This window comes from Anopheles funestus, chromosome 2RL, assembly GCF_943734845.2.
Source record: "Anopheles funestus chromosome 2RL, idAnoFuneDA-416_04, whole genome shotgun sequence".
In the NCBI taxonomy this organism is placed as follows: Eukaryota; Metazoa; Arthropoda; class Insecta; order Diptera; family Culicidae; genus Anopheles; species Anopheles funestus.
This window is the reverse complement of record NC_064598.1, coordinates 16,730,961-16,758,671: the sequence shown is the minus strand read 5'-3', so window position 1 is coordinate 16,758,671 and position 27,711 is coordinate 16,730,961. Positions and strand designations below refer to the sequence as shown.

The 27,711-nt window shown below is 44.1% G+C and overlaps 2 protein-coding genes across 7 annotated transcripts in view; both read left to right on the top strand.

Annotated features, from left to right (window-relative positions):
* LOC125764971 (tyrosine-protein phosphatase corkscrew-like) overlaps window positions 1-13,606 on the top strand; it is a 168,233-nt gene extending 154,627 nt beyond the window's left edge. The window contains exon 11 of the transcript XR_007418500.1: window positions 13,595-13,606. The gene's annotated coding sequence lies outside the window, so the exon portion shown is untranslated. The remainder of the gene's footprint in view (window positions 1-13,594) is intronic.
* LOC125765021 (ecdysone 20-monooxygenase) lies at window positions 343-27,589 on the top strand. 6 transcript variants are annotated; one of them, XM_049429861.1, is made up of 8 exons: window positions 343-766; window positions 24,858-25,401; window positions 25,489-25,679; window positions 25,745-25,943; window positions 26,017-26,179; window positions 26,254-26,490; window positions 26,579-26,806; window positions 26,869-27,589. In XM_049429861.1, the coding sequence occupies exons 2-8, from the start codon at window positions 24,884-24,886 to the stop codon at window positions 26,974-26,976; spliced, it is 1,644 nt and encodes a 547-aa protein (XP_049285818.1). In that variant the 5' UTR covers window positions 343-766; window positions 24,858-24,883; the 3' UTR covers window positions 26,977-27,589. The 6 variants fall into 6 exon arrangements, with proteins under 6 accessions (XP_049285818.1, XP_049285816.1, XP_049285815.1 ...); XM_049429859.1 differs by lacking the exon at window positions 343-766 and adding an exon at window positions 22,313-22,555; XM_049429858.1 differs by lacking the exon at window positions 343-766 and adding an exon at window positions 22,803-23,351.
* The last annotated feature ends 122 nt before the right edge of the window (window positions 27,590-27,711 follow it).

The following is a 27,711-nucleotide window of genomic DNA, read 5'->3' as shown; positions in this document are numbered from 1 at the left end:
TTTCTTTCCGTTGGATTTTACCGCCGCGATCCTTTTTGCGTGGTGCACTCGCCGAAAGAAGAAACGTGGCATCGTGACGTGTGCCCTTGAAATTTGCAACCATTCATACCAAACGGTGGTGAAGGAAGTGCGTGCCTGTGTGTCTGTCCCTTCGGTTTATTTTGGGAAGAATCTACGAAACCACCGACAAACACATTTGGGGATTGATCAGTTTATCAGTGATCGGTAGTGCAGGCTAGAAGCAAATTAATTCTCAATCAAACTCGCTTCCGCTGCTTTACGTCGGGCGGCGTAAGTTACCACCCGGAGGGCTATAGTACAATTTCCCCCTCTCATCTCTCCCCCCCCCCCCTCTCTCTCTCCTGTTCCCTTGCGTTGCTTGTTTCAATTCCGTCCTGCTGCTGGCCATTGCATCGTGGGAACCAGGTGGGCTCGGTTCGGTTTTGAAGGTAGCCTTCACTGGCACTGATAGCAGTAGCAGCGGTGTGCAGCCTCCTCGGTGTGCGTGTTGGTGTTTGCACGAGTGTAACGCGTGTGTGATGCAGTTTTATGACAGCTTAACGTGTGCACGCTGGTTCAGCTGTTCGGTCTGAAGTGAAGTCTGGTACGGGCCAGGCTGTTGCATCATAGTCGCGTGCTGGCCCCGCGGCCCACCGATCGTGTGACGTTTGAGACTGACACGACGGTCGAGCATTTTGGATCGGTTTGGCGTAGCCGTATCGACGCCGGCCCTTTCAGTGGTCTGCAGTTGCCGTTTGGTTCTTGGGTAAGTATGTTTCGGTTTTGCTGTAGTGTCCGGACCTTCCGCGTGCCGCACGAAGTCCACGGTGGTGAGGTTCGGTGCTGGCGGTACGTTCCCAGGGTGGGCACCGTGTGCATGCAGGGGCAGACCCATTTTGGGCCATGGTTGCGTACGGTGTTGAAAGACTGCATGCTCGTTTGGGACTGGCCGAGGGAAGTGATGCTGTTTCGAGGTGCTAGGTTGCGCTCGGTTGACAGCTGGTGGCCAATTTGAAGCTTGCAACAAACGCACAAAATGCCCGGCAAAGCGTTTTGCACTCTACAAGTTAAAATACTGCGGCTGAATGTTGCAAAAGATTAATCTATTGAAAGCACATTTAAAACTGATCACTAATCTGATCTGACTAGGTCGATAATATCTGGTAAGTTTACTGATAATAATTTATATTCTTTAGTCAGAATACTTGTGCGGTGTCAAAGTCCCAAAATCTGGAAAAGCTATCAAGAACCTAAGCTATTTAAAACTTGGAGTCCAATATCAAGAAGTGATCCTCTTAATGTCTGTCCTCTAGACTTCTGGCTTACATCTGGTCTGTGCCACGTTTTCAGACTACGTGGGACACCGATGAGGTGAGCAAAAGAAGTCCTGCAGTTCCTGCTTCAAGAAGTCTTAATTCTCTGGAAATTATGCAATGATGTCTAGACTTAGTTCTAATCTTTTCAGATTAGGCAAACATCTCAAGGATATAAGAATTGACTTTAAGGTCTGTGTCTGCGTAGTTGGATTCCACGACATGGAGTATCTTCTATAGTTCTACTTAGAGTACCAGGCAGCAGGACCCTTCTTGTTGAATGTAATATGAAATATATGAAAATAAACGTATACTCCAATTTGTGATTCACTAGATGGTTCAGAGGATTTTCTCCGTGTAACTTTCATGTGTAAAAGTTGTGGATACAAAATGATATTCGCTAGATTAGATAATCCTTGAATTGAGTCACAAGACCTTTAAAAGGAGATTGATATCAACGATTGGACCTATACATTGATATCACCAGCTAGCATCCTTAGTATAAGAAGGAACTCCCTGAACATCATAGACAATATGATAAGGTGACTAGAGAAACCTAGTAAACTAATCTAATTTACACTTTGATGCCCAAGAAGCGATAATTAATCCACTTTAGTTGTTTGAACTTCGGAAAGTAATGACGCGTCAGAAAAAAAACCCTAAGACATCAATGACTAACAAAGTTGCTCCTTATTGCGAGTCATCCACTCGTCACATTGTGTACACGACTCATCGTACACATTTTTGGGTGAAATTTGGCAAAATAACAAATTTGGTTGTTCACTTTCTTCGCACACAAATGATGTTTGCGGAATAACTTCAAAATAATCATACAATGCGTGTCAACATACGCTCCTTCCCGTCCTCCGGGTGGAACTTTAGATTGGTTACCCCCCCCCCCCCCCCCATTTCTCATCTGTTACACCCTACCCATCCTCGTTAGCATGATTATATTGATAAAACAAATACAGGACACAACCAACGCCGCGAGTTCGAGTAGCGAAATCTCTTCCCAAAAACAGACATTTCATCGCCTAAAAATTGCAAACACAAACTTGCCCGCCTTCGTGCGATGTTGTTTCATTGCGATCGAATGCGTGGTTGAGATTGTTCGGTTTTGCTTTTTTCGGGTGAGGTCTGTTTCTGTGTTGTTCCTGATATTTCTTACAATTTTCTTCTTTTTTTTACACAAACGCACTCTTTACTCAAACGGTACGTGTTTGTTTTGTTTCCACCTCCGGGTCGGCAAACAAACTTGTGTCACTTGGCACCGATAAGGGTGCCATCGCTTTACTGACGAGCGGCCAATAACATTACAAAAAAAATCATGCGAAAATGATTTCATCTGAACTTCTGAGAATTTTGCCGCACTGAATGCAGGTCAATGGCACCAGCATTCGCGATTTCGTTAATGCGAACAATCCATTAATCGATCGTGTTATTGGGCCATCCCTGGATCATCCTTCCTGCGATGGGTTTTTCAGGTGGTTTTCTTTTTGGAATGTTGTAGAAAATGCAGTTTGTCATTTTATCAAAGAACATTAGAATAACAAGATTGACTGCATTTTTTTTGAGAAGAACAATATTATTAAAGAATAAAGGAAACTCTTAGTGTCTGGAATAGCGACATCTGTGCGTAAAATTAAGAATCTAATCTCATAAACAATAAATATTATCACTATTTCCTCCAAATATTCTATTTAACATTAATTCTGAAAACCCGTTCACAATTAGAAAGATTTTTATCTTGCTCGACAAAAAAAAACAACCCCTCACCGCTAATTAGGGGATGTTTAGCGGTCGGGAATGGCATCAGCTACACAAAACATTTTTGAAGCACGTCAAAATGTCTTATTTATTGCCAGTTATGTCTGCCCGTGCTATCGCCATGTCGGGGCATACTAAAAGCTTGCACTGGACCGGCAACATCACGACATCCCAGATAAGACCCACGCGCCCCATACAGACACACACACACACACAACCCGTTCGCGATGGCGCTTGTTCCCATCGCCGAATCATTTGCCGAAGGGTTAATGAACTCTGTTCTACCAAAAACAAAACAAAAAACCACCCCTAGTGGAACAGTCTCCACCGATCTCACTGTTATGTGTTTCCCAGCTGGCCGCCGTTTTTCACGCTTTGTCACCAATCAGCTCGCGATGGGCCAGAGTGTACGTGCTTTTACTCTCGATGCTACCACGAGCGGACGGCAGTGGTCGTGCGAACCCACCCATCGTTTAGGTTATGCTGCCAGCGACGTTGGTTGGTGCGCGATGAAGGTGCGGTGATAGCATATTTGTGGTATTCGATCGGCACACCATAGCTCTGACCGAGATGGTTCTCGCTTTTTTTTTTTGCCCTGTCTGTCCGAGCCGTGGAGGTGAAGTTCATGATCACGCCTCATAAATTGCGTCGTATGTTGCAGCGCGATGCTCGGAACGGAATAGTGGTTGCGTTACTTAACAGTGGTTTTTGTTATGGTTTTTTTTGTTGCTTTGTTTACCACCGTACCAATTCCTTAACTACCACCGTGGAACGGGACGTGCGATGACCTGATGCTGACTTTGGAATCGAATCTCGACCGTGCATCGATGGGGCCGAAAAATCGTTGGCTGCTTCCATCGATTTAATTCCACTTCATCAATGGCGACAGTAGCGTGCGGTCGCTTTTGCCGAAAACCACGAGACGAACAGACACAAGTGGACGCAATTAATCGATCCGTTGATTGTCGAGGCGGCAAGCTGGATAGCGCAGCAATCTTGACCATGATTTTATGTTTTCCAACCCCACTTTGGTGGTGTTGCTCTAGAACGTTTTTTGAATGAAGTTCAATATACGAAACGGCCGCTATACCGTTAGGTTTGACCGTTTGCTGCAGGTTAATAAATTTGGGTAAATTTTATGCTGTTCTTTTTCCGCTCAATCTGGAGAATGTTCTTTGTAATTTTCGTTCGCTTTTGCTCTATAATTTATTCTGAGGAAAAACAACCATTTTCCAATTAATTTCATGCGTTAAACTATTCTTAAAGTTGGATAGTTTTTCCTTTCTTTTGTAAAGTTTATTAAAGATTTAGTGGGTATTTTCTAATTTAGTGTTCTTGTGACCAGGTGCATTAAGTCGATTGTTATGCAAAAAAGAATTAATCGAAAATTGATTCCCAAATCTTTATTTGCGGGTATTTTTCAAGTACAAGATCACCTGTATTTCTCATCCAAAATACATATTATGGATATATCACAATAAGCTATAATTATCTGTTCTCGAATCAATGACCTTCCCCCTCATTTTATAGGACTTCAATCTTGGGAGTCCTCGGGCTATCATCTTGGAAATGATCTTTTTCGATTTTTTTTTTATGTCAAGATCTTCGATTATATAATGTAGCCCGAGAGTTGCCCGATTCATCAATATACTCGTTCTGTAGGCAATATAACCTTCCTACATTTGTACATGCTAGACCAAGATCGATAATGATTTGTTAATCTGAAATGGAAGGTAATTTACCGTTGTTTTTGTAGTACATAATTTACCTCCCAAAATTGTAAATATAATCATCGTCCACTTCGAAAACTGTAAATCTTCTGCAGCTTGTCTGCAGTACATATTTGCTCGTACCAAACGGACAGTGATGAGATTTCCAGTGCCCAACATTTAGAGGTCGAACGGTGTGCGCCGGGACCGGGAACAACCGGTACCGGAACAGTTCCGGAGGCGATGGAGGACGAGATTCGTTCGCGCTTCCTATTGACCTTCATGACTTGCGGCTTCTTCCAAGTGCATTGCTCAAGAACGCATTGTAAACGGTGGCTACAAAGAGCAGCTAACGTAGCCGTGCATCGCCACAGTGCCATCTTTACAGACACCGATAAGCTTCGATTTGAGTAGACGATCGTTTATTTTCCCTTCCAAACAAAACCCAAAACGGGTGAGGGGTGGGGGGATCGAAACACACGATGCGCAGCGAAGGCATCCAAAGGCAAAAGAAGAAATACGACACAGCGCACAAGAGGAGCGCAAAGAATGCATTTGCAATGTTGCATCCATCCGTTGGTAAGCCATTACATAATGCAGCTCGAACAGCGGAGAGAAAGATGCCTCGAAAGGATTACGCATTCGGCATGGACGCAGCGTATAAACACACGATGCCTGAGACTGACTGATGACGACGCTGTCGTACGTACTGGTGCGACTGGTTTGCCGTGAGGGAAGTCGCATCCGGAAATCGATCGATTTAGCCATCGATCGCTACCGCATCTGTGTGTGTATGCGTCCTGTGTGTGATTGTGCCCGTCGTTTTCCTCTTTTCCACTTACCCTCCCCACCTTCCCGGTCCCCAAACTCGCCAAAGGGGGTGTGATTTATGGTGCGAGCTGTGACCGATCAAAATCGTGCCGGCGACACTATCTGATGCGAATGGCGGCTCATCATCCCATGCGGCATGTCATGCAAATTCTGCCATCCGCTCGTTCGAGTAGCCCAACGGTGAAGGTGAGCCACCTTAGCCCATCGCTAACCGTGGGATGCAAACATCAAGATCAAGTGCGAGGTTCGCCTTCGAATTTTTCCGAAATGGGGTCCGGCGGTGGCGAAGGATTTGCCGCTACCTTCGAACCGGTGATCGACTTTCCGGGCATTGCGCATCGTACCCAAGGTGTGGGCGATTTGGCAAATTTTGTTGGCCTGCATCCTCATATCGGGTTGTGTGTTGTGATTCTTACTTCTTCTGAGCTTGTTCTGCACGATCGCACGAAAGATCACTTTCCGGGCTGATGTTGAGGTCGTGGCATTGGCACTAGTGGGTTTCTGGTGTCTTTTCCGATTAGAAATTATGTTTGTTATCTTCAATGTTTTAACCTTCGATTCAGACCAGGAAGAAGTGACTAACATGAGAAATGCTTGAATATTGGATTAGACACGAGTCAGTAGACGCTTCTTTGTACTAGAAGAACTCAAAAATTAGGACACTCATTAGGCGTGGGATGAAAAGATGAGAATTTGTTTTGGGTTGGAATTCATAGTTATTTAAAAAAAGGGAAATAATTGTAGTTTCTGCTCTACATACATTTGAATAAATATTTTATCCATTCTCTCTCTCTTCTTGGCTTTTAACGACCTTACAACAGGTCACGCCGGTCATTTCTGGCATACTAGACTTATTTTACCACGTAGCCGGATAGTCAGTCCTTGCTACGGGGGAACGGTCCGGATGGGATTTGAACCCGATCCTGCCGTGTGGACTGGCGCCGATTATCACATGCACCACCGGGCCGCCTCCGATTTTATCCGTTATTTTCACTATAAATTCTCAACTGTTGGGATTTCCAATTTTCTTATTATATTCTTGTATTTTGCAAATTCGAAAGTACTTGCGTAAGAAATTTAAAGTATTTCATACGTCATAAATCCAATCTCAAAAAACCATATGATGAAATATATCGCACAGAAGCTTCCCCCTTGCCCGTAGCATTCCCTCCAGTGTACCAAACCTTGCAGCAAACACCACCGGCACTAGGAGGAATGAACTTTCCATGCTCGGGCCCGTACACGATATGCCGCACATTCCTGCACTCCACACTCCAGCAGGAGGGCCACCAGAACGCTTGGCGCATCCCGCAAGAAAAGAAACGGAACGCGAATGTTATGCAACCCCTTTTGCTTTACGATCTCGTCCCGCTCGGAGCGACGTGGCGGAAACAGGCGAAAAAGTAAATAAAAATAAATAACTAAAATAAAACCTTCCGCTGACTGCATCATCCCTTCCTTGCATGATCCCCCCCGCCTGGTTAGGTGTGCGGAATCTCAAGGTGGACGGCAACAAAACATGTGCTACACTACACGAAGAGGGAAGCGAAATATATAAAAAAGCGGGACAGCTTGCCAGAGGATCGCAAGAATCTTCCCAGCCAAAGAACGATGGTCACTGGCAGCAGTGCTGTGATTGTGATGCAATGGACACCCCCTTGTTCTTGCCAACGGTTCCAGGCGACGTTTTTTTGTTGTTGTTGTTGTTAATACATTTGCTTTGTGGCTGGAGGCTTTTCGTTCTATCAGTCATTCTTGGCTAACAGAACTCGATCCTCGCGTCGATCAAGTACGCGTCGTCTGCTGCATACATATTTTGCTGCGTGTCTACCATCTTCATCCATTCCCTAAAAGACAGTTTGTCCACACAGTACGGTTGGCCATGGGAGGAAATGGGAGAGGGGGAAGGTAGGAGGGAAGGAGCACAGGAGTAAATCCCACCCACCGTAGGAATTCTTCGACCGTGTGCCACTGTTAAACTGGGCTTCGAGGTTAGTCGACGGCGTGATTTAGACGCTCGCTGCTTAAGGGCTCCCATACATCCCGCTCATTTCTAGTCTCAGATTCTGCTTGGGCCTTGGTGCAGCAGCAAGATATCTCCCAGGGCTTGAATCTGCCAATCATTCGCCCATGTTCTTTTTTTTTATTTCTGTCTCTTTCGCTAGCTAAAAATAGAACCCTATTTGCATGCTCGGTGTATCTGGTGTGTTAAGGGAATGATTCCTTATTTTTTGTTTTCGAGCAAACTTTATTGCTACATTTTATGCAATTTGAAACCCCCATATCCATGCGCACAAGATCGCAAATGGATCGCGAGGTCAATGTACGCTGTTCTGTTTTTCCTTCGATTATCTTCGCCTGGGTGGAAAAGAACGATGTACGCAATGTCCGGTACCGAATAATTCTGCTTTCGATTGTAAACAGCTGTTTTGTGGAAAAAAAAACAAGTAACAAAATTTAAACCGGTTTACACAACACGGAAATTTGCCAGATTTTTTGTTGCAACACGTTGCACCACTGTTAAGCGCGAACAGTGCGAGAAAAGGGACAAAAGGGAATCGCAACACCAGCGTTAAGTCACCAACAAGAATAAGTTGAAAAGAGATTTATTTAAAAATTCAAACACCCACCGCCAAAAATGGACAACCGGAAATGGACCGCAATTTCCCGCACCGATTGGAAACGGGGCGGGTTTTGTGCGAAATTCGAATTTTGCCAACAGGAAAACATTTCCTGTTGCAGAAAAACATAGCAAAAAAAACATCACACAGACACACACACACACCTAGAGAAACGATCTATGATTGATGGTTCTACACACAAAAAAACTGTTTTGCAGTTCTCCCGTTATGAATGGTCGTCTTGTTTATGGTGCTGGGCATATCCACAATGGCTGAACCAAGAACCTGATTGCTTCTTCTTGCTGTGCCACAGGTGGTTGAGGGTGCGGGTGGAAAACAGGGGAGCCTATATCCAAGTGCACCCGAAAACTTAAAACGGACACACGACCGGATCCGTGAATTAGACAGCATAACCAGTGGACCGATGATGACCGTCCATGGTGCCGCAATCTTGAAGACGTTCCGTGACGATCGGAGCAGAAGAAGTTGGATATCGAATGGGTTCGCTGACCATAATGGCACAACCGCTCAAAGTCAAAGAACTTTAAAGTTCATTGGCCCACTCTTTTCTCTCGCCCTCTCTCTCTCTCTCCCTCCGTGCGGTTTATTTGGGATTTTTATCGCTTGTCTCTCGCCTTTTAAGTTTTGGGAAGAGGCAATAGAATCAACCACACGCACCTTTCGACGGCACGGTTGGTAGGTGCGGACTGTTGAAAACGGCCACAGCAGATATCGTGGCACGGTGTGGAATAATTTCCCCCCCCCCCCCCCCCATTCCCGCTTCTTAGGCAGGCCAACAGACGGGCGAACTTAATGGCGGCTTTGCTTCAAATCTTGGCGTGTGGCGTAGGTCAGTGCAGGTGAATAAACGGCACCCGGTTCCGAAAACGAAACGAACGAAACAGCCACGCAAAAACAAAAAACAAAAACAAAACGCCAGAGCCCCGTTTACAAGCCAACAGCCACACCACAACTGTGCGGATCCGTAAAAGTTCTCGTGCACGGCACTTGGAGACCGCCGTCACGCCGTCATCGATCTTGCGGAATGTTGTTGTTGTTTTGTTTTCGGGTTTCCTCTTTACCAATCTCCTGTACTAATTTGTGGTTGTTACGTTGTTGTTTTGGTGAATTTTTGTTTGTATGTTTGGCCCTGTGGTTGAGGTGAAGGGAGGCCCCCCTATTCCGTACTCACTCTCCTCCAGGACCAACAATCACTCCCTTGGTGGTGGGTGATGATGCTCCCATCTCCGGTAGGCGATTTGATGTTTTGATGATACGCCTCGGTTGTTTTCGGTGTTCCCAAAAAGCAAACGAAAAACACACTCACCGACCGTTCGCGATCGCATCCAACTCGCTAAGGCAAATGACCCTTTTGCGTCATTCGATGGCGAAACTTGAAGAAAAAAAACCCACACACACACACAGAAACAGCCCAATTGGACAAGGGAGGATGAGTTCCAGAATTTTGGGAAGGTTTTGTAGTGGGTGGATGCGCCGGGAGCACTAGAATCGTACCACCCGGATGCATTGGGCTGGACCAGAGCAAACATCTTCCGATGGTCCACAAAGAAATCCACAAGAATCCCAAGTGGGGTGTGTGAAGTTGTTTGTATTCTAGCGAACTGAAATGTTCTGGACGATTCGGGAATATACGCCAGTTGAGAGGATTTCGCCATCAAAACAAGGTGAATGAACTTCTGTGGCGAAGAGTATTTTGCGTTGTGGCGAAAACGCTCTCTGAAGGATAGGGAAATACTGTTTACTTAGTCAGAGTTATGTATAACTAAGTTACACTATCATCAGTTATGTTTTTGTTCATTATTTAGTTATTGAGTTTTAAAACCCTTTGGTCAAGAATCTCAATAATCTTTATGCGGTTGTGAGTCATCTTCTAGCTCTTTAAGCTTTCAAGACTTGTAAACCTGGAAGACCATACCTTTTCTTCGCATGTTAGGCGCTATTCGCATGACATGATCAACCAAAGAGAGCCTACCTATTATGTTTTCTACTGATAGAGCTGTTGTAATCTACCTAATGCTGGTCATTTGAAGATGAGAAGTGGATTCGACAGATCTTCCTCTCCTGTGCAAATAGGAGGACATCCGCAATTTTATGAGATGTCTCAGATACGTATGGAAACTCTCGGAAACGCTAATGTCAACTTCAAAGTTTAAGACAAAGTTTAGCTCAAAGTACATGCTGTTCTTGATAGTACACTATGTCAGAATTTATTTGAAAACTAAGAGATCCACTTGCCCTCATTAAAATTAATTGTATTGGAGATTGAAGATGTCGTATGTATCAGTGTATGTCAAGAAGTAGACAACTACACCCAACAATACCTAGACAGTTCTCCATGCGTTTGCAATAGTAGCTCAGATGTGACCAATTACATTGGATACTTCCTTATTCATACTACCATCGAAGAACATCTTATCTACCTAGCAGGGGAATTGACGCACACCCTCCGATATGATAAGAAATCAGCAAAAATCTTCAACCCCTTTAGCAGAAAGCTAATTGATGGCAATCAAATCTAATAACCGGGAATCGTTCGGGATGGGTATGTTCTGCAAGCAGCACAAACTACCAATGAAGAACCACAACGTCCTGTAGGAAAAATTGACATCAATTAACACCATTGATCCATTCCAATCATTCGTCACGCCTGGCGGGTATCTACCCAATTAATCCAACACGGAAGCCCTTTTGTTAAGGAGTGTCCAGAACAAGAACATATACTTAAGATATGGTTGTTTTGCTACTTCTGCTCCACCCTGCCATAGGCCAGCTAACGAAGATAGGAAGATTTCCCCATCATATGATCTTTGAGATGTCATCGAACCAACGACAAAATGTACGACTCAACGGAGAGCAATTGAACGTTACTTCCGTGTTTTGATGCTGTGTCGCTAGCATCTCCGGTAGAAGTTGTTTTGCTTCCCGAAATAAGAATACAAAAAAAACCCCTCGCAATACTGGACTAGGTCGATGTCCCAGTCCACAATTGTTCACTAGAGTTCTTGACATCAATTTACAACGATTGCATTAAGTCAATCGGTCCCGAAACGATGGTTTCTTTTTCGCAGGAACCGCACCAATTGCCGAAGAAATCCTCCCGGCCCAGTTCCCAAGCTATCCGGTCCGTATGGTGTGTGTGCGCTATTCAATTTCATCTTCCACAACAGCAAGCTGTCTGCTGCAACCGTTTCCCATGGGCGCACGATCCACCCGGTCAAAGGAAAGTGAAAGTATGTCAGCCGAGACGGTCGTGTGACATGTTGCTATATTGCATACAAACTATCCTCATTTCTTGACCAGTCCCCCCACCCCTCCACGGTTGGAGATAGTTTTCGGTTACCAGCGCCATTGTTGATGGTTGCATTTCGTGTGATTGAGATAAATCACGGTGACATCGGTTATACACAATCGCAAAACCCACACCCATACGCCCGGCATCGAATGGGTAAGAAGATGTAAGAAAATTGTCCAGCCGGCCCGTCCGGACGATCAATTGACGACAACTGGGGCAGCTGATGGTGTGGACCCCAATTGAAAAGTGGGTTTATGTCGGATTCATTGATCCCAATGGCCACTGTCAAACCATTTGGTGACAGCCGGCTACCGATCGTGGGCCGTGCTTCTTCGACGGCCCCTATCATAAAGGATGGCTGAACTTTCAGTGTCACTGTTAAGCGTGAACATGTTGACATGGTTTTTTTTAAATAATTAATCGAACTAGTACGCTGAGTCATGGTATGGGCGTAGGTTTATTACTGGGTTATGGAGTTATGATCTTGGCACGCTTAGTGTCCGTGCTGAACTTGATAAACGGTACAGCAAATGATCGCTCATATTCGTGGAACAGTGTTTGATTAGTTGCCCAAGCAACTATCTTTAATGGTGGTACATTTGTTCTTCAATGAGCATGTTTTGTGCCAGACTAGTGATAGACTCCACAAGTCTCTTCTACCGTTCGGTGCAGTGACCGATCGTCTAGACAGTGGAGTGTTTTCTATTTTCTCTCAACATTCTGGTTAAGTTTCCCGATAATTAACAGAACGATTGCCACCAAAGCCACGTTAGAATCTTATTTCTTGTCCACCGTGGCACCGTGGTCTGCTACTGTCTGCTTAATCAAAGCTACTATTATCATCAATTGACCACCACTGACGGGATGATTGGAATGCACAGTTCTAGCTCACTCCCTGGTGCCCGGTTTGGCTGCTTGCGACATTCCTCTCAATGATGGTGTTTATTGCGATGTTTTTTTTTCAACTTCTTTCGCATCATTTTCCTTCCACACTACTTATTACAAAGCCTTTACCTCTTATTTCGTGAGCTTTACCCGCCAGGATAAGAAACGCACCAGAGCGCACCAGAAGAATGGATCCCGATGGGAGAGACTGCCCATGGCTCTCGTGCTGAAACACTTAGCTGATGGGCCGATTAAATTGCCCTCGCCGTTAATTAAACACTTGGCCCTGGGAAGTGGTTCGAAGCGGGAACGTCCTTTCCATTTCCCGTTTTCCGTCCCATCGGCTTTTTCCCCCGCCCCACCGTTATGCTGTTTTAGAGGGCAGAAAGGAAAGCAAAAAGTGTCATTTTTGCTGCCATATCGACAAGTTGCACCAAGTATAGCTAGCGTTCTTGAAGTGGTTTGTTGCGGTCTTTAGAATTCTTACGATGGTGGCGCATACTGCGGCAAGCCACCCAAGCCCTAGCAGTGTAGTCCTCGATTTGTAGTTCTTTTGCTTCCTTCAGGGTTTTAACTTCTTGCCTCAGAATAGAACACTTCTCACGATGGGATTCGATTTGTTGCGTACGGGAAACAAATCTGGTTCCTTCATTAACACCAATAAGTGGTTGCACAGTTACATCATCAACTATTTCTGCCATTCTGCGTAAACTGATGCGATGTTCTTCAGCCAATTCTTTGTAATGGTTTTGTTTTGTACTTTAATGTTTTACTATTTCATAAAATGTGTTACTTTTTATACGATTTTTTTATGTGTTAAATTTATTCAATTCTTTTCTGGAAGTGCCACGTACTGAATATGTTTTTTTTTTTGTAAAATATCAAAGTAATGCATTATAGACAATGATTTAGAAAATAGTCAAAGAGAAAGTAAAAATTTGGCTGTAATTCTTCATCTTTATGTAAGAAATTCTATATTAACATAAATTTTATATTAAAAAACTATTTTTTTTATATTTTATACAAAGTTAGGAAATGTTTCTGAACAATTTTCCTTCGCTTCTAATTTTTGTTTGCAAATATCGCATTCAAACCGAAACCTCTTCCATCGCTTCGGACCGGTTTTTGGACACGAACCTTCACCTGCTTTTTTTCACCACCACCCCCACCCCATCATTATCATCATCCCGTTTCACCTGCAGTTATGATTACCGTTCGAGACTGGATGCAATTAGAATTTTAGATTCAATATCAACAACTTCTGTTAAAAAAAACCCCTGCCCCGATGGTTGGGTGGTGTGCGTGTACGACTCACTCGTCCATTACCAGCGCCAGGTACTCACGGTCAACATGATCTCACACACGGTTGATGCAAAAATTGGTCAACAAACCCATTGCCGTGGTTTAAAGGCGATGCGAAGAAGTGTTGTCCGAAACGGTCCGGTTGTTAGTAAACGATGGAAGCTTCTAATTGGATGGAGAAATAGTATTAAATAGAAGTAAAAAACCAGTACAACTGCATTGGAAGTTTTCAAACTCACGGTCAGTTGAGGCAGTTACATTTGGTACAAAGTATTATTTTTCCATGATCTTTTTTCATTTGATGCATATTTAGGTGGACCATAGCTTAACCTTTTTCCAAGTTTTTTGCAAGCGAAATTGTTTCATCGTTACGTCAACGAAAGACAACGAAAAGTAACGATAGTGATCGATTTGTTATGATACCGGACACTGGTTCTTGTTGGTAAGGAGAAGGTTTCGTTTTTTTCTTCTTCAAAGGTGTATTATCAATTCCATTACCTAAATGCACTTCCTACCTTTCCAACTTTTCCCCTCCCGTTTGAACCTCTCCTTCGGGCAGCAAGAGGGAATCGATCACGTATGTCAGCAGTGTACGATAAGCGTGATGAGCTTGCACATTGCTTTTGGTTTCGTGACCAAGGTCCCGGATTTTCATTCAAAAAACCAACCCATGGCGTCAGCTTTCGAATGAGGACGCACCAAGCGTCCGGAGGAAATTCCTGCCCCTACTATTTAGAAGGACGTTTGCAAAAATGGTGCAAATCGTGCTTTTTTTGCTCGTGACAGCAGTTTAACCGTGACGATACTTTGGTGAAAAATAAGACCAACAAGTCCCCGCATTTTCCTTCCGATTGTAATTTGATCACTCGAAACGAAACGATCCGCATGGTCATTGTAGTAAATAGTACTTGTTCCATTCCATCGATCGATCGATCCATTTGCTGTGTATGCCATTTTTGGTTGGACTTCGACACCCGGCTCAAATGAACATTTACGTCACATAGTGCAAACGTTTGCCACTTATTGTACGCACATTTTTCGCAAACTACAAACTGCCCACACGCAGTTAAAGAAAAGGAGAAAAAAAGCTTTCGGTTTGCAAAATAAAGCGTCTACTACCGGTTGTACACTTCCTATGTGTGACAATTAAAAAAGAGGTGACAACAACAAAAAATTACTTCCGCTCTCGGTCCAAATTAGGGGGATTTTCTTTTTGCTTACGGATGCAAAACTTTTCGTTTTGTCAATTCATTACAAATAACTCATCAATGCGCAACGTACCGATCGGCCGTCTGAACTTTGTGCCCTCATTTTGTGTTTTGTCCGAAATCGGTTAGGAAGTGTTTTGTTTTTGTTTTGACTTGCCGATAGATGTGTGTTCTACGCAAGCAAAGTGCTACTGGCATAAATAGGTTTGTTGTTATACATTGATCAGAAGAAAAACAGAAATAAAAAAAAACATAATTTTGCTTCCTTTTTTCCCCCGCCGAAGGTCACAGTGTGAAAGGTAGCGAAAAAGAAAGGGGAAAAAGGGCTTGAAACCAGAGTGACACGAAGGAAGGGAATCAAGCCTTGCCGAGAAGGACCGGCAGAAAACACTCGCCCGTACTGAAAACAAAAACGCACCAACCAACGGTCTCGCGTAATGAAGCATAATGATGACGATGATGATAGTAATAAGGAACAATTGTCTTTTGCCAACCGCCAAAGCCAAGTCAAACCCGCGAGGGCGCGAACAAGGAATGCCCTTTTTGCCTTCTGGGTGGATCCCACTACGATTCGATCATTTTTCTGCTTCTGCTTCTGGCCTCGAATGTCGCGCAGCGTACGTCGCACAATTCACACTGGTCCGGTGGTATGCAACGGGGGTTCCTCGTTGCTTTCATTATGTTGCCAGTTCCACGCCTATTAGAGCATTGTTTTTTTTTTTGTTTTTGCAAATGTTCTATGCTTGCTCGTGTGTGTTTTTCTGTTTTGTTTGTTGGGGCGGGAAAAAGAATTTTCTTACGCATTCGTTTCGAAGGAAGGGATAATAAATCTTGATTCAGATTTTGTTTTACAAGCGTGCATACAAGCAGTACTTTAAATTCCTCCATAAACGTTATATCCTCAACTATCTTTTTTCTTTTCTTTTTGTTTTACACTTAATTCCCTATTCCAGGCACAACCTGTCTGGTTTTCTTTCGATTTCGTGGCAAATGTACATGAAAAGGCGCAATGCGTGATGTAACTGCAAAACTATTCACGTTAAAGCTTAACAACGAAAAAAAGCGGTTTATGGGCAGAAATGCGGAAAACCTGTGTCGGTGCCTGTTTCCCAAGCGGCCTTTAAGACACGACAGTTAAACGTTCCTGCGTTTTCCTCCGCAGGCAACACAATTTAATGACTCACACCAATCAATCGATCGCGCGTTTGACTCGTGGAGGAAAATGGCTGAGAAAGCTTGACGCGGTTTTTTTTTCTCTCTCCTCTCTATTCCTTTTTCCTTCCCCCTCTCTTCCCTCCCTTCCTTCACGTCAATCACAGCGGGATGTGATTTTCCCGGCAATTCCACAAGGGACAACACGCACCACAAAATGCCATTCCAGCGTGTACATCAATGAATGGCCGTAATTTGACGTGGCTCACTATGGATGAATGATAGTGAAAACGCGTGCGCCAAGTTCCTCTTCACCTTTCTCCCCTTTCCCTCCCCTTCCTTCTTCGCTACAGCTGAAGGCGACATGGGTAGACACAGTGGAGCAGGGCTTTCACTCGATCGATCGATCGATACGACGGTGCAACAGTCGCGTGCCCGGGGCTCTCCAAATCGATTATGTTGCAGGTGGAGCAATCGGCCTAATCGGCTACAGTGTGCGGACGGATACGTGGAGAAGGGTCACCATTTGATAATGTGGATGATGTGTGGAAAAACAGGGAGAAATAATTCCCCTCGGGGGAGACAAAAACCCGTTTCACGCACCAGTGTGGACACCAGTTCGGGTCGGAAAACTGTGTAGCCCCGCTCATCCTTGGTTTATACGATGAAAGGAAAAACTACATTCAACCTTTGCAACATGGTCCCAACATGGCGTACGCTCGTTACGAACGCGCCCGGGATGTAGATTTATGTGAAAGGGAAATTTCTAACACGCCGAAGCGATTACTTCGTACACGCCGGCGAGCGATACAACGATGCCGATAGAAAGACCACTGATGCAGATGCGTTGCTGGCCAGCGGACGCTTCCGTTACGTTAAACCGGCGCGCGGGATCAGGACGGTTTTTTTCAGTCCCTACTGGAGGCTTTTTAACCAACCTGTACACATGTGCGGGACTTCTAATGCTAATGCAGTGAACCTTTCTCTCAAAAGTGTACGCATCGCAACCACAACCGGATTCCAAAGATACGGAACGATGGTTTCGGTTGGGTTGTGAGGTTTTTGTGGTTTGCTGGTGTGTATGGTCGATTTAACGAGACAAAGGTTGCACGGCGAATGCATCCGACGGGTTGCACGGTGAAAAGTGTTTTGAAAGTACGGTGCATAAGTCAAAGTAAAATAATTTTAAATCGAAACGAAGACATTTTTTTAGGGTAGTAAAAATGTAAACGAATTGTGTCTTGTTATTTTAAAGCATTATAGAAATTAGTTTAATGTTTAATGTTATTTTAAAGCATTATAGAAATTAGTTTATGGGGCGGCTCGGTGGTGCATGTGAAAAACGGCGCCCGTCCACACGGCAGGGACCGGGTTCAAATCCCATCCGGACCGTCCCCCCGTAGCATGGACTGACTATCCTGCTACGTGGTAAAATAAGTCTTGATACGGCCAGGCCGTTCTAACCGAGCAAAAAAAAAAAAAAAAAAAAAAAAAAAGAAATTAGTTTAACTTTGTTGTAATATAAACCATGATTTTTCTAAGCATTAAAATATCCGATGAAAATAAGAAGACAGTAGAATAGAAAAATACATTAATTGGTTGAAGATGATAGTAGAGCTATTGTCCATTAAATGCTGTTATAAACATATTACCAAAATAGAACAAAATTCTGTTCTACGATGTTATACAGCATTTAAAAATATATTTAAAAATTATTAAAGTTAACATTAGAGATAACAAACTGTAAGAAATATTTGAATTTTGTTTAATAATTTTAATACGTATTTTAAGTAAGTAATTTTCTAAAAGGGAATATTTATCATTTTTCAATTCCTTCTCTTATTCTCACAAAAATGTGTTACAAATATGAAAAAAATTCATGAAGAATATCAGATAAAATATGTTGTCCTCCGCATTGGAACAAGGCGATAGAAGGAATATATTAACAACAATGTTTACGGTACATTAAAAGCGTCATACATAGTTTACCTCTAACCACACTTACCTTAGCGCATAGATAAAAAAAAAGATGCCACTAAGCCTGATTCAATGTATCGCGATTTAAATTCCACCTTTTTTCCACCCTCACAAAACCATCCCCGTTGCCATTGGCGGCCCGATTGCTAAGTAGCGAAAACCAGTATTTTCAGCACAAAAAAAACGCACTTCTGTCCCTTTCCACCTTCACAGCCTGCCGGCATGGGCATATGCTTTATCCCCCAAAAACCTACGCACTCTCCAACACACTCCAACACGGCCGCTTACCGGGGCCAGGCGCGTCTCGTTTTTGACACAGTTTTATGCTTACACCTTCCTTCCTCCCATCAACCCTGGGCTCGGGCTTTAAGGCGCACCGAAAAAATCGGTCAATCTAGCGCTTGAAATGGAAATGAAGCCACGATCGGTGGTTCGCGGCAACGGGAAACATTTGGTGGTGGGGCTTTGGGCACCGGTTTTGGGTGAGAGTTCCATGGGCGGTTGGGCTCGCGGTCTGCAAAACTTTCGATCTCGTCCGGCATCGGATCGTAAGAGTGAGTGAGAAATCTACCGAACGAGCCAGAGACAGGACGGCCAGCCGCGACTCTTCCTGTATTGCGACCGCGTTCGTTAGAAAACGAGAGTTACGCTTCCGCGGTCGGAACAGTCAAATTATAGTTGCCGCACCGGTTGTGAGTTGTAGTGCCGCCGATCACCGGCGTACGTTGAGGTGCCCATGCATAAGGTGGAGGACGATACGCACGATCACTGAGCCGTCTGGGGCCGTACACACATTCACGACCGTGTTCTTTTTGGCACCTTCCTTTCTTGTTGATACCTTCCGCGTTTCGTTAGGCAGTTTAGGGTACTTTCGTAGCAGACACATTCACACACTTTCCAGCCGTTCGTTCGTTCCCTTTCGATTTCGATTTGGATTTAAATCGTACAGCAGCAGCAGCAGCATCAACCCCCTGCTACCGGATGATATCGGCCGCCTGTTTCCGCGTTCGCTCGTTCGGGCCAACCTGCTTTTGTTGCCTTCTATCCAGCTTCCTGGGGCCCAACCACCGGACCGGTAGAAGGTCAAGATCGAAAGGAACAAAACCTAACTCATCTGATGCTGTTAAAAGCATCGTGCGGCAAACACACGCTAAAGAGCCCGACCGATCAGCCCATCACAAAGGGAAGGCAGTCGGGAAAAACTAATACCAGGAGCCTTTTAATTAGATGCTAGGACTGGTTGGGGATCGGCAGGATCATTATTGATCCGGGGGAAGGATGCAAACCTGTTTCCAGCTTGATGGTTCTGCTTTTAATTAGAATTTTGAATTGACGTACGAGCTGATCGTGCGGCTGTAAGCCGCCGTAAACAAAGATGCTTCGTTTTAGGGTTTGTTTTTTGTGGTTAAGAGAAATAAAATAATTTAAAAATGTCACCTTATATTGGTTAAACAAGCTTTTATTCACTGTAAAATGGGAGAAGAAACTTAATTACTGATTGCAAGGTAATGAAGGTATAGACTGTTATAAACGTTGAATTATACTGCACACGAATAAATATGCTTTTATAAGAGTTGCCTTTTAAAGTGTTCTGAACCTTTAACAAAGGAATCTTAGCACCATAAACCTCAAACCAATCAATTAGCGAGCACACCATCATCGTGCAATTTTTCCTGCTTGTCACACACACGCATACTGGTGAGCTTTTATTGATTTACCTGAATCTACAGAACCGTCCGGCAACCTTCATTCTCAGCTCACCTTCTCCCAATCCTCACAAAGCTGAGCAATTTCTCATCATTTACGCCCGAAAGACGGTTAGCCGCAAGAATCTCTTCGAGCGAAACGAAAGACTTGGTGTGTGATCATTTAAGCGACGAACCCGACGGACGCTTAAGAAACGCAGAGGGCTTTTTTTTAGCACACTCTCTATATATCAACCAAGAAGGTTCTCTTTTCTTTTGCTCGGCATGTAAAGCGTAAAAGTTTTAAATTTCGTGTACGGCGACGTTTAATCGACGAAAAAAAAGGTTTAATCGTACCAAACTCATACATTCACATTACGCTCAAAAACCCTTCTCTTCGCGGGAAGGAACTGGTGCTCTACTCTTGTGTTAAATACACGCACGAAAGTTGTGATGAAGAAAACGGTAAGATCAAGCGATAAATACGCCAATATGTTTTTAATACACTGTTTGCCGGTGTCGAACACTCTTCAACTAAATCGCAAATGGTGTTTGAAAATAGGCGTTCTGGCGACCTGCTACTACAGGTTTCAGGAGTTTCGAAAATTCAAAAACCATTCAGGCAATAACCAAATACGAAAAAAAAACCATCATCCGCGAATGATCGAACACCCTGATTGTTACTACCAGGAAGGCAAAAGCTCCACCATTCTCACTCTATGGCTTACTCCGTTCGGCTTTATAGTGTTTGGCGCACGGTTTTTGGGACAAGAGGAACGGAAGCAACGGGGGGAGATGCGTACAACGAGTGGCACCTTCCCCATTTTGAATGAAGCACCTATGGAACGAAAATTCAGAGAGTAAAATAAAAAAAGCCCGCACATATCTCGATCATTACCCTTTTGACATTGAAATCTCCGCAGAACGACGCACGGCGCAATATTTTGGCGCGGGAAGGCACACACTGCAAAGAGAGGCCCCCGAGGGGGGATTTTTTTGGCAAATCGTTTTATGTATCTCGCACAGGAACGCACGCATATTGTACTGTGGTTTTGGTTTAATTCTGTCTTTTGTACCTTTAATTTTCCTTACTTTGCACTACTCTTCAAAACTCGAAGCAAAAGGAGAAAGCATCTTCAACAAAACATATTCCGGAATGCATCAAGTTAACAATTCATTGAGGAATAGCACTGTGACACTGTGGTCGTAGCCATGTCTGGGAGATGTAGAGGAGAGGAGTGTGGAACGGGGATCAAGTCACAACAACTCATGCTACATTGTTGCACCGATGATGGTGATCAACAGGGTGATTTGTTTTCGTGTTAGGTGTTAAAGGTTGGTACCAAGCTTATCTAACCGGCAATCATTCGCCATCAACAGCAAACTTTCTTTTTATAGTCAGCTGAGAGCTTTGGAATGTAAACTATTATTGTTTACCGTGCGGTTAAATTGTTAAGACAGCATCACACTGTCTGATGTTATGTTTTGATTCGTATTTTGCTGATAGTTTTCGTTTTTTTTAAAGATCACCATTGAAAGGTTTAGTAGAATGAATGGATTTTCTACCACCCAGTGTCAAATACAACGCAAGCACACTCGGACGATGGTAAGATAGTCGCAACGGTCGCAAAAAAAAACGATCGTTTCTCTCGCTTTTGAGCGTTTCAAATGCATGGCATGAAAATTGCCGCGGCCTCAACGATGATAAGCTGCCTCCAAACGTCACACGGGCATCTGAACTGGTCAGCTGATAGATAGTACCGCAATCTAATCATTGTTTTGATTCTCGCGCCATGCTTCTCTCCTTCTCTTGGGGCTCTCTCGCTCTCTTACTTTGGCTCGGCGCTCGCTATCATTCTTTTGCTTTTATTGGATGCGCGCTGTATGCGCCAAATCATTCAAAATCCATCTGGGCACTGTAGGACGGTTCCATCAGCAGATCGAAGCACAAATTTTTATTAGTTTAACTTTAAAAAAAATGTTTAAATGTTGTATTACAATACAATAGTACTATTAAAGTGGGAGAAAAAAATCTAACAAGCACAGGTTATTGATCTTGAATTGAATTTGTAAACAATATTTCGCTACAATAGGTTGTGCTTATCAGAAGTATTGTAGGTGTAATGTAATTCATGACTAATGTTGAACCAAGAAATTGTTTCACCTTTTTACCACTCACTCACTTTAATTGAAACAGATTGAAAATGAAACCAATTGTATCAAGCATAATTAATTTCATGCTAGGTAAATATTATTTGGAATATCTAATTGTTCAATTATGGCTGTCGGAGACTATGTTGGAGATTATGTTGGAGACTATTATAAAATCTCCTTCTTTACAAAGAATAATTTAATAAATGATAGGATTGAATAGGTTTTATGCTTAAAAGCTTAAGTAAAGAAGTATTCAGTAACACCGTAAAAGAAAATTATCACAAAACATGGGTGTTTGCCGTGTTTGTAGATTGTTTATTTAAAACAACACAAAACGAGTTACACCGCACGCGGCAAGGGGTGTTTTTAAACTACGTAAACAACCATTGGCCAAACATCTATTTGTGGAGGTAGTTTTGCTTTAGCAACATTTTGCACATAACCATCGAGCGGTGAACGTCGATCACTTTAGCACAAATTCAGGTGCGAAACGCTTAAAATTGTTTCAAATTTAATTAGTTTGTTCTAATTATTGTGTGTCTTATATGTGTTAAATTTTGAAGGCGAATTTTTATAAACTTGTTTTAGTGGTTTCTTTGCAAGAAAAATGTGCATTATGAGTGACGCCGAAAAGTGTGGTAAGCAAATAGACACTTAAGTTATCAAACCAGCTAGATCGTTTAAAAACATTCTCAATTTATCCCATAGTGCATTTGCTTAAGCCACATAACATAGTATCAAATGCGAAATCTTGCTTTGCCGAGTGATCTCAAACCGTTCTCACCTTTCCGCACACAGGCCTTACCGCACACAGTGACATTGTTTGGGGTAGTTAAGCAAAAAAAAAAATTGTCCCAACCCACCAATGCGCGATTATTATGCTCACTTTAAGCTTTATCATGCCCAACCGGTCGGTTTGCCTATCCCGAGCGTACCCGAGCGACTGACGACGCGGTGTCGTATCCCTTTCAGATTGGATCCAACGCACCACCACACAAAACCGCGTAGGGCAGGTGCGCGATAGATCCTCGGGCATTCGAACTTTAGGCGGCATATCGCGTCACAACGCGTTCGTCGGCTCCGTTGGCGGGAGCGCCAAGTGTTCCCGTGGGGGAACTTTTCGTTTTTTTCGGCGACTGCCGAATTAGTTCGTTAAATAACATCGCGCTGATAAGCGAACGTAAGTGCGATCTCGCTAGAGATCCCGCACCGTTCGTATGTGCCAGTGGTAAACGATAGCCCCCCAGAGACGCATCTGCCGTATTTTGTAGCTAAATCGATTCGGGAAAAGGTGAACGAAGATTACGGACGGATTTGCGTTGCGGTGTGTTAGTGCATAAATCATACATGATTGAACAGGATACACAGGCAGGACAGTACATGCCCGATGTAGTGCACGGATGGATTGCATAGGATCCGATACCGAGATGATGGGTAAGAAAGAATCGTGTGAGCAGGCAAATAAGGCGATTAACATTGTTCCACCATTTACGTCACGCTCGATCAACCTCTTTTTTTTCTCTGGCATCACTTCTTGATTCGGTAGCTGCTCCTATTAGATACTGGAGGCGGCAAACAAAAACCAACAAAAAAAAAACGCACGCACAAACACTCGCCCAATCTCGTTTCATAACTCACTGCGGCACAGACAATCCAGCTTCTCACTTCCCCAGTGGCGAGTGTAATGAGTGAGCGAGATCGCAAGCCAGCTCAGGCTTTTGTGGCCGTGGCCGTGACCGTGATCGTGATATTGAACGGGGCAGGCCTGGTGGTTTGTTGTTGTCGGATCTGTACTTCCTTTCTTTTCTCACGTCGTCCCCATTCCGCCCCTATCAGCAACTTGGCCGTCGCTCTTTGTTTGCTTCATAGCTTAATAGTGAGCGCGGCATTATGGCCCGGGCCGGCCGGTTCGACCGTGTTGTCGCTTTTATTAAGCGACATTGATTGACAATACGCCGTCGTCGAACTCACCAAGCGCGCGCTTGTCGTCGAAAGTGTGCTTGTTTCATTCCACTAGCGATATTGAAAGTGAAAGAGCAATGAGCAGGAGGGCGAAGGCGCGAACACGCCACAACATCTCACCGGTGAGAGAGTGGATCATCGTTCTGGGGCAAATTCGTTAACTCCAGTACAATCAAGCATTTTTCAGCTGTTTTTTCGCCGGATTAAGGAATACGCAATGATTCCCAGTGCTAGCCGGAGTTGATGGTTGAAGTTGACACAGAAGTACACTAAAAATAATTCGCTATCGAAATGGTCGTAACTTTTATCTCTGATAAGCGGACCTGAGGTAAAAATTGGACACTTGAAGCAAATGTGTGCGAATTATCGCTTGATGTGTGGGCGTCCAAAAACAGCTAGACGATAACGTTTGTTAATTGAAGGACGTGTAAAGGACAGGTTGTGCATCGGGGCCACACACAACCCGATAGTGCTATCTGATCGATCTGCCCCAATATTTATGAGGTTATTGTCACCGTTGCATCGGGATTTGGATTGTCCGACATTATTTTTAACTGCGCACATTCCGGCTTACTGACGTGTCGATTGTGGTGAAATGGAAAGTGCATTAATGTTAAAAAAAGGCTTAAAAACCTCGTTTATCATTGAACGTAGAGGCTTATCTGGGTGTTACTGCTGATTAGGTTGGGAACATTATGTACGGCGTCATTCAAACTGTTTGTCAACAATTTGGATTATCGGGTGTGGCACTGTTCTAGTTAGTTCCGGTTTTGAAAAATGATTCACTTGCTAGAGATAGCCACAACATCAACAATCAAAAAATCATGTCATTGAGTTCACCCGTTCGCAAGTGACCTTAACCTTGGAAACAATTCACATGCCAGCACATGCTCTCCCAAAAACCCCCGGGCGTTATTGTTACGTCAGTCAGCCTGCATCGATTTTTCCTCATCCGTTTGTTCGCTTTTCCTTTCGCAGACATCACCAACTCGTACGATCGCACCATGTCGGTCACGATAGTGCTGTTCTACACGTTCGTCACGCTGTTTATGTTTCTGTCCTACAACCCCAAGCCGAAGAAAATCATTGAATCGATCCGAAGCTTCCTGCTGCATCTGCTCCAGCACAATGGCGACGAGGGTGGTGGCAGCGGTGGGCTTCCCACGTCGAAGTCGTCTTGCAACGTCCAGGCGGAGTCGGACGAATGTCTGCCGAAGGTGAAATCGATCTGGGACATACCGGGACCACACCGTTTGCCCTTGATCGGTACCAAATGGCGATACTTTCTCGGTCGGCAACGGTACGCCAAGGTGCACGAAACGTTCATGGAGATGCATCGTCGCTACGGCCCAATCATGCTCGACGTCGACACGGTCCCGATCGTGAATCTGTTCGATCGTGCCGACATGGAGAAGGTGCTGAAGTACCCGAGCCGTTTTCCCTTTCGACCGCCGACGGAAATTGTCGAGGTCTATCGAAGCAGCCGGCCAGATCGGTTCGGAGTAACCAATCTGATTAATGCGTAAGGATGCGTCTACTGGTTGAACGAATTGTTGTTCTCTCCCTTGATTAGCCGATTGTTTCATTCGCTTTATCTTGATTTTTGCAGGCAGGGTGAAAAGTGGCACGAGCTGCGAACGAAACTGACCACGGGCATTACCTCCAGACGTATCCTGCAATCCTTCATACCGTCTGTCAACGAGATTTGCGACGATTTTGTGGAGTTGGTGCGTCATCAGCGGACAGAAGATGGAACGATCCGGAACTTCCAGGATATAGCCAACTCGGTCGGACTGGAGAGTGAGTTTTGTGTTGCTGTCATCCATCACCAATGGTAACGTTCGTTTCCTTCCCAATCATTGCAGTTATTTGTTGTTTGGTGTTGGGTCGGCGAATGGGTTACCTGACGACAAATCGACAGAATGAAAAATTTATGCGACTTGCCGAAGCCGTCAAGGAGTCGTTCGTTTACATCGGTGAGAGTTACTACGGGTTAAAGCTGTGGAAGTACGTTCCGACCCGACTCTACCGTAACTTTGTACGGTGTGAAGAGATCATCTACGAGTAAGTTTGAGAAAGAAAGACTTGCGTGACAAATGTTGATGAACACTGATCGATGCTTACCTGTTTTTTGCAGTACGATCGCAGAGATTGTATACGAGGCGCTGGAGGAAGAACAGCTCAACTGTCCAGATAACGACGTGAAGCATATCTTCATCAGCATTCTTCAAACGGAAGGACTGGATACGAAGGAGAAGATATCCGGCATTATTGACCTCATTACCAGTGCCATAGAAACGGTCTGTACTGTGGATTGGTTCGGAGAAAGAGATCTCCCGATCGAATTCTCACACTGTTCTTTGCTTTTCTGCAGCTTTCCAACACACTCTCGTTTTTGCTGCACAATCTCAGCCAGTCGCTCCAGCATCAGCGTGAGATTGCGCAAGAATTTAGCCACTGTGTGCAGAACATCACCAACGAAGATCTTGTGAACGCACGCTTCACCAAGGCCTGCATCCAAGAATCGTACCGTCTATCACCGACGACGCCCTGTCTGGCGCGAATTCTCGAAGAAGACTTCCAGCTGTCCGGCTATCATCTGCAGGCGGGAGTAAGTGTTAGAAATAGCCGTTTAAATAACGAAATGTTTAATGTATAACATTTTCTTACCCTTTTTTGTTTTGTATCACCAAACAAAGACTCTCGTACTGTGCCATACGCGAGTTGCCTGTCAAAGTGAGGACAATTTTCATCATGCGGAACGCTTCCTACCGGATCGTTGGCTCGAACAGCGGGATGAAAACCATAACGTCGTGTACAAGCGGCAGGAACCGGGAGCATCGGTCGTCCTTCCATTTGGCATCGGTCGGCGAATGTGTCCCGGGCAGAAGGTTATCGACATTGAGCTAACGCTACTGGTGGCAAAGGTAAGCCTACAGACATCACTCCAAGTAGTTCACTACCCAATGACTTTACACATTTCTTGTAGATATTCCAAAACTTCGAGATCGATTATCGCAGTCCGCTCGATACACAGTTCCAGTTCCTGTTGGCACCACGCACACCGATAGAGATTAGGTTCCGGGATCGGACGTAAATGGCCGATTGCGGCGCGTGTAAGGTAACAGCCACGAAACTTTACACGCCCAACCGGAACAGACATATTACATTCGCTACTACCTCGTACACAAGTTCGGTACATTACGATACATGGTGATGTCTTGCACTAAAAGAAAAAGGAAAACTCGGGAAGGCCCTGTAGAAGGGTTTTATCATACGTTCGATTAGAATCATATTGATTAGATCGCAGTGCGATATGAACTACCTTGGATAGAACTGATATCATATGAATTCCGTTTCCTAGTTTAGAGAAAAGTAGCAACAGGTGAACAGCATATCTGAACACACACACTGTGAAAGACTAACTATAGAGACTGTAGCTATACTATACTGTTCATCGCTTAGTAGGAGCAACACAGAAGCTCCATTATTTTGCGCAGCAAAGCGCTCCCTTTTCGCCTGGCGAACCAGCAAAGCTTGCTTTACGATAGGTTCGTTAGTGTACCGGCAGTAGAATTGGTACCGAAACGGTTCGTTCTTTTTGTGCGACCGTAGATGCATTATTTATTACGTATATACAGCTCCAGATGTACAAATTTACCAGTTATTTAAACAATATATAAACTGATACCTTATTGCACACTGTCTAAGCACGGCGGAGTCGATTGATTGATTTGATGACTAAAAGAACAATAGTGATATGTAGACTAATTGATGGCGTAAAACAGCTAAACAAAACTATGTGATGTTGATATTACACTCAGAGAAGATT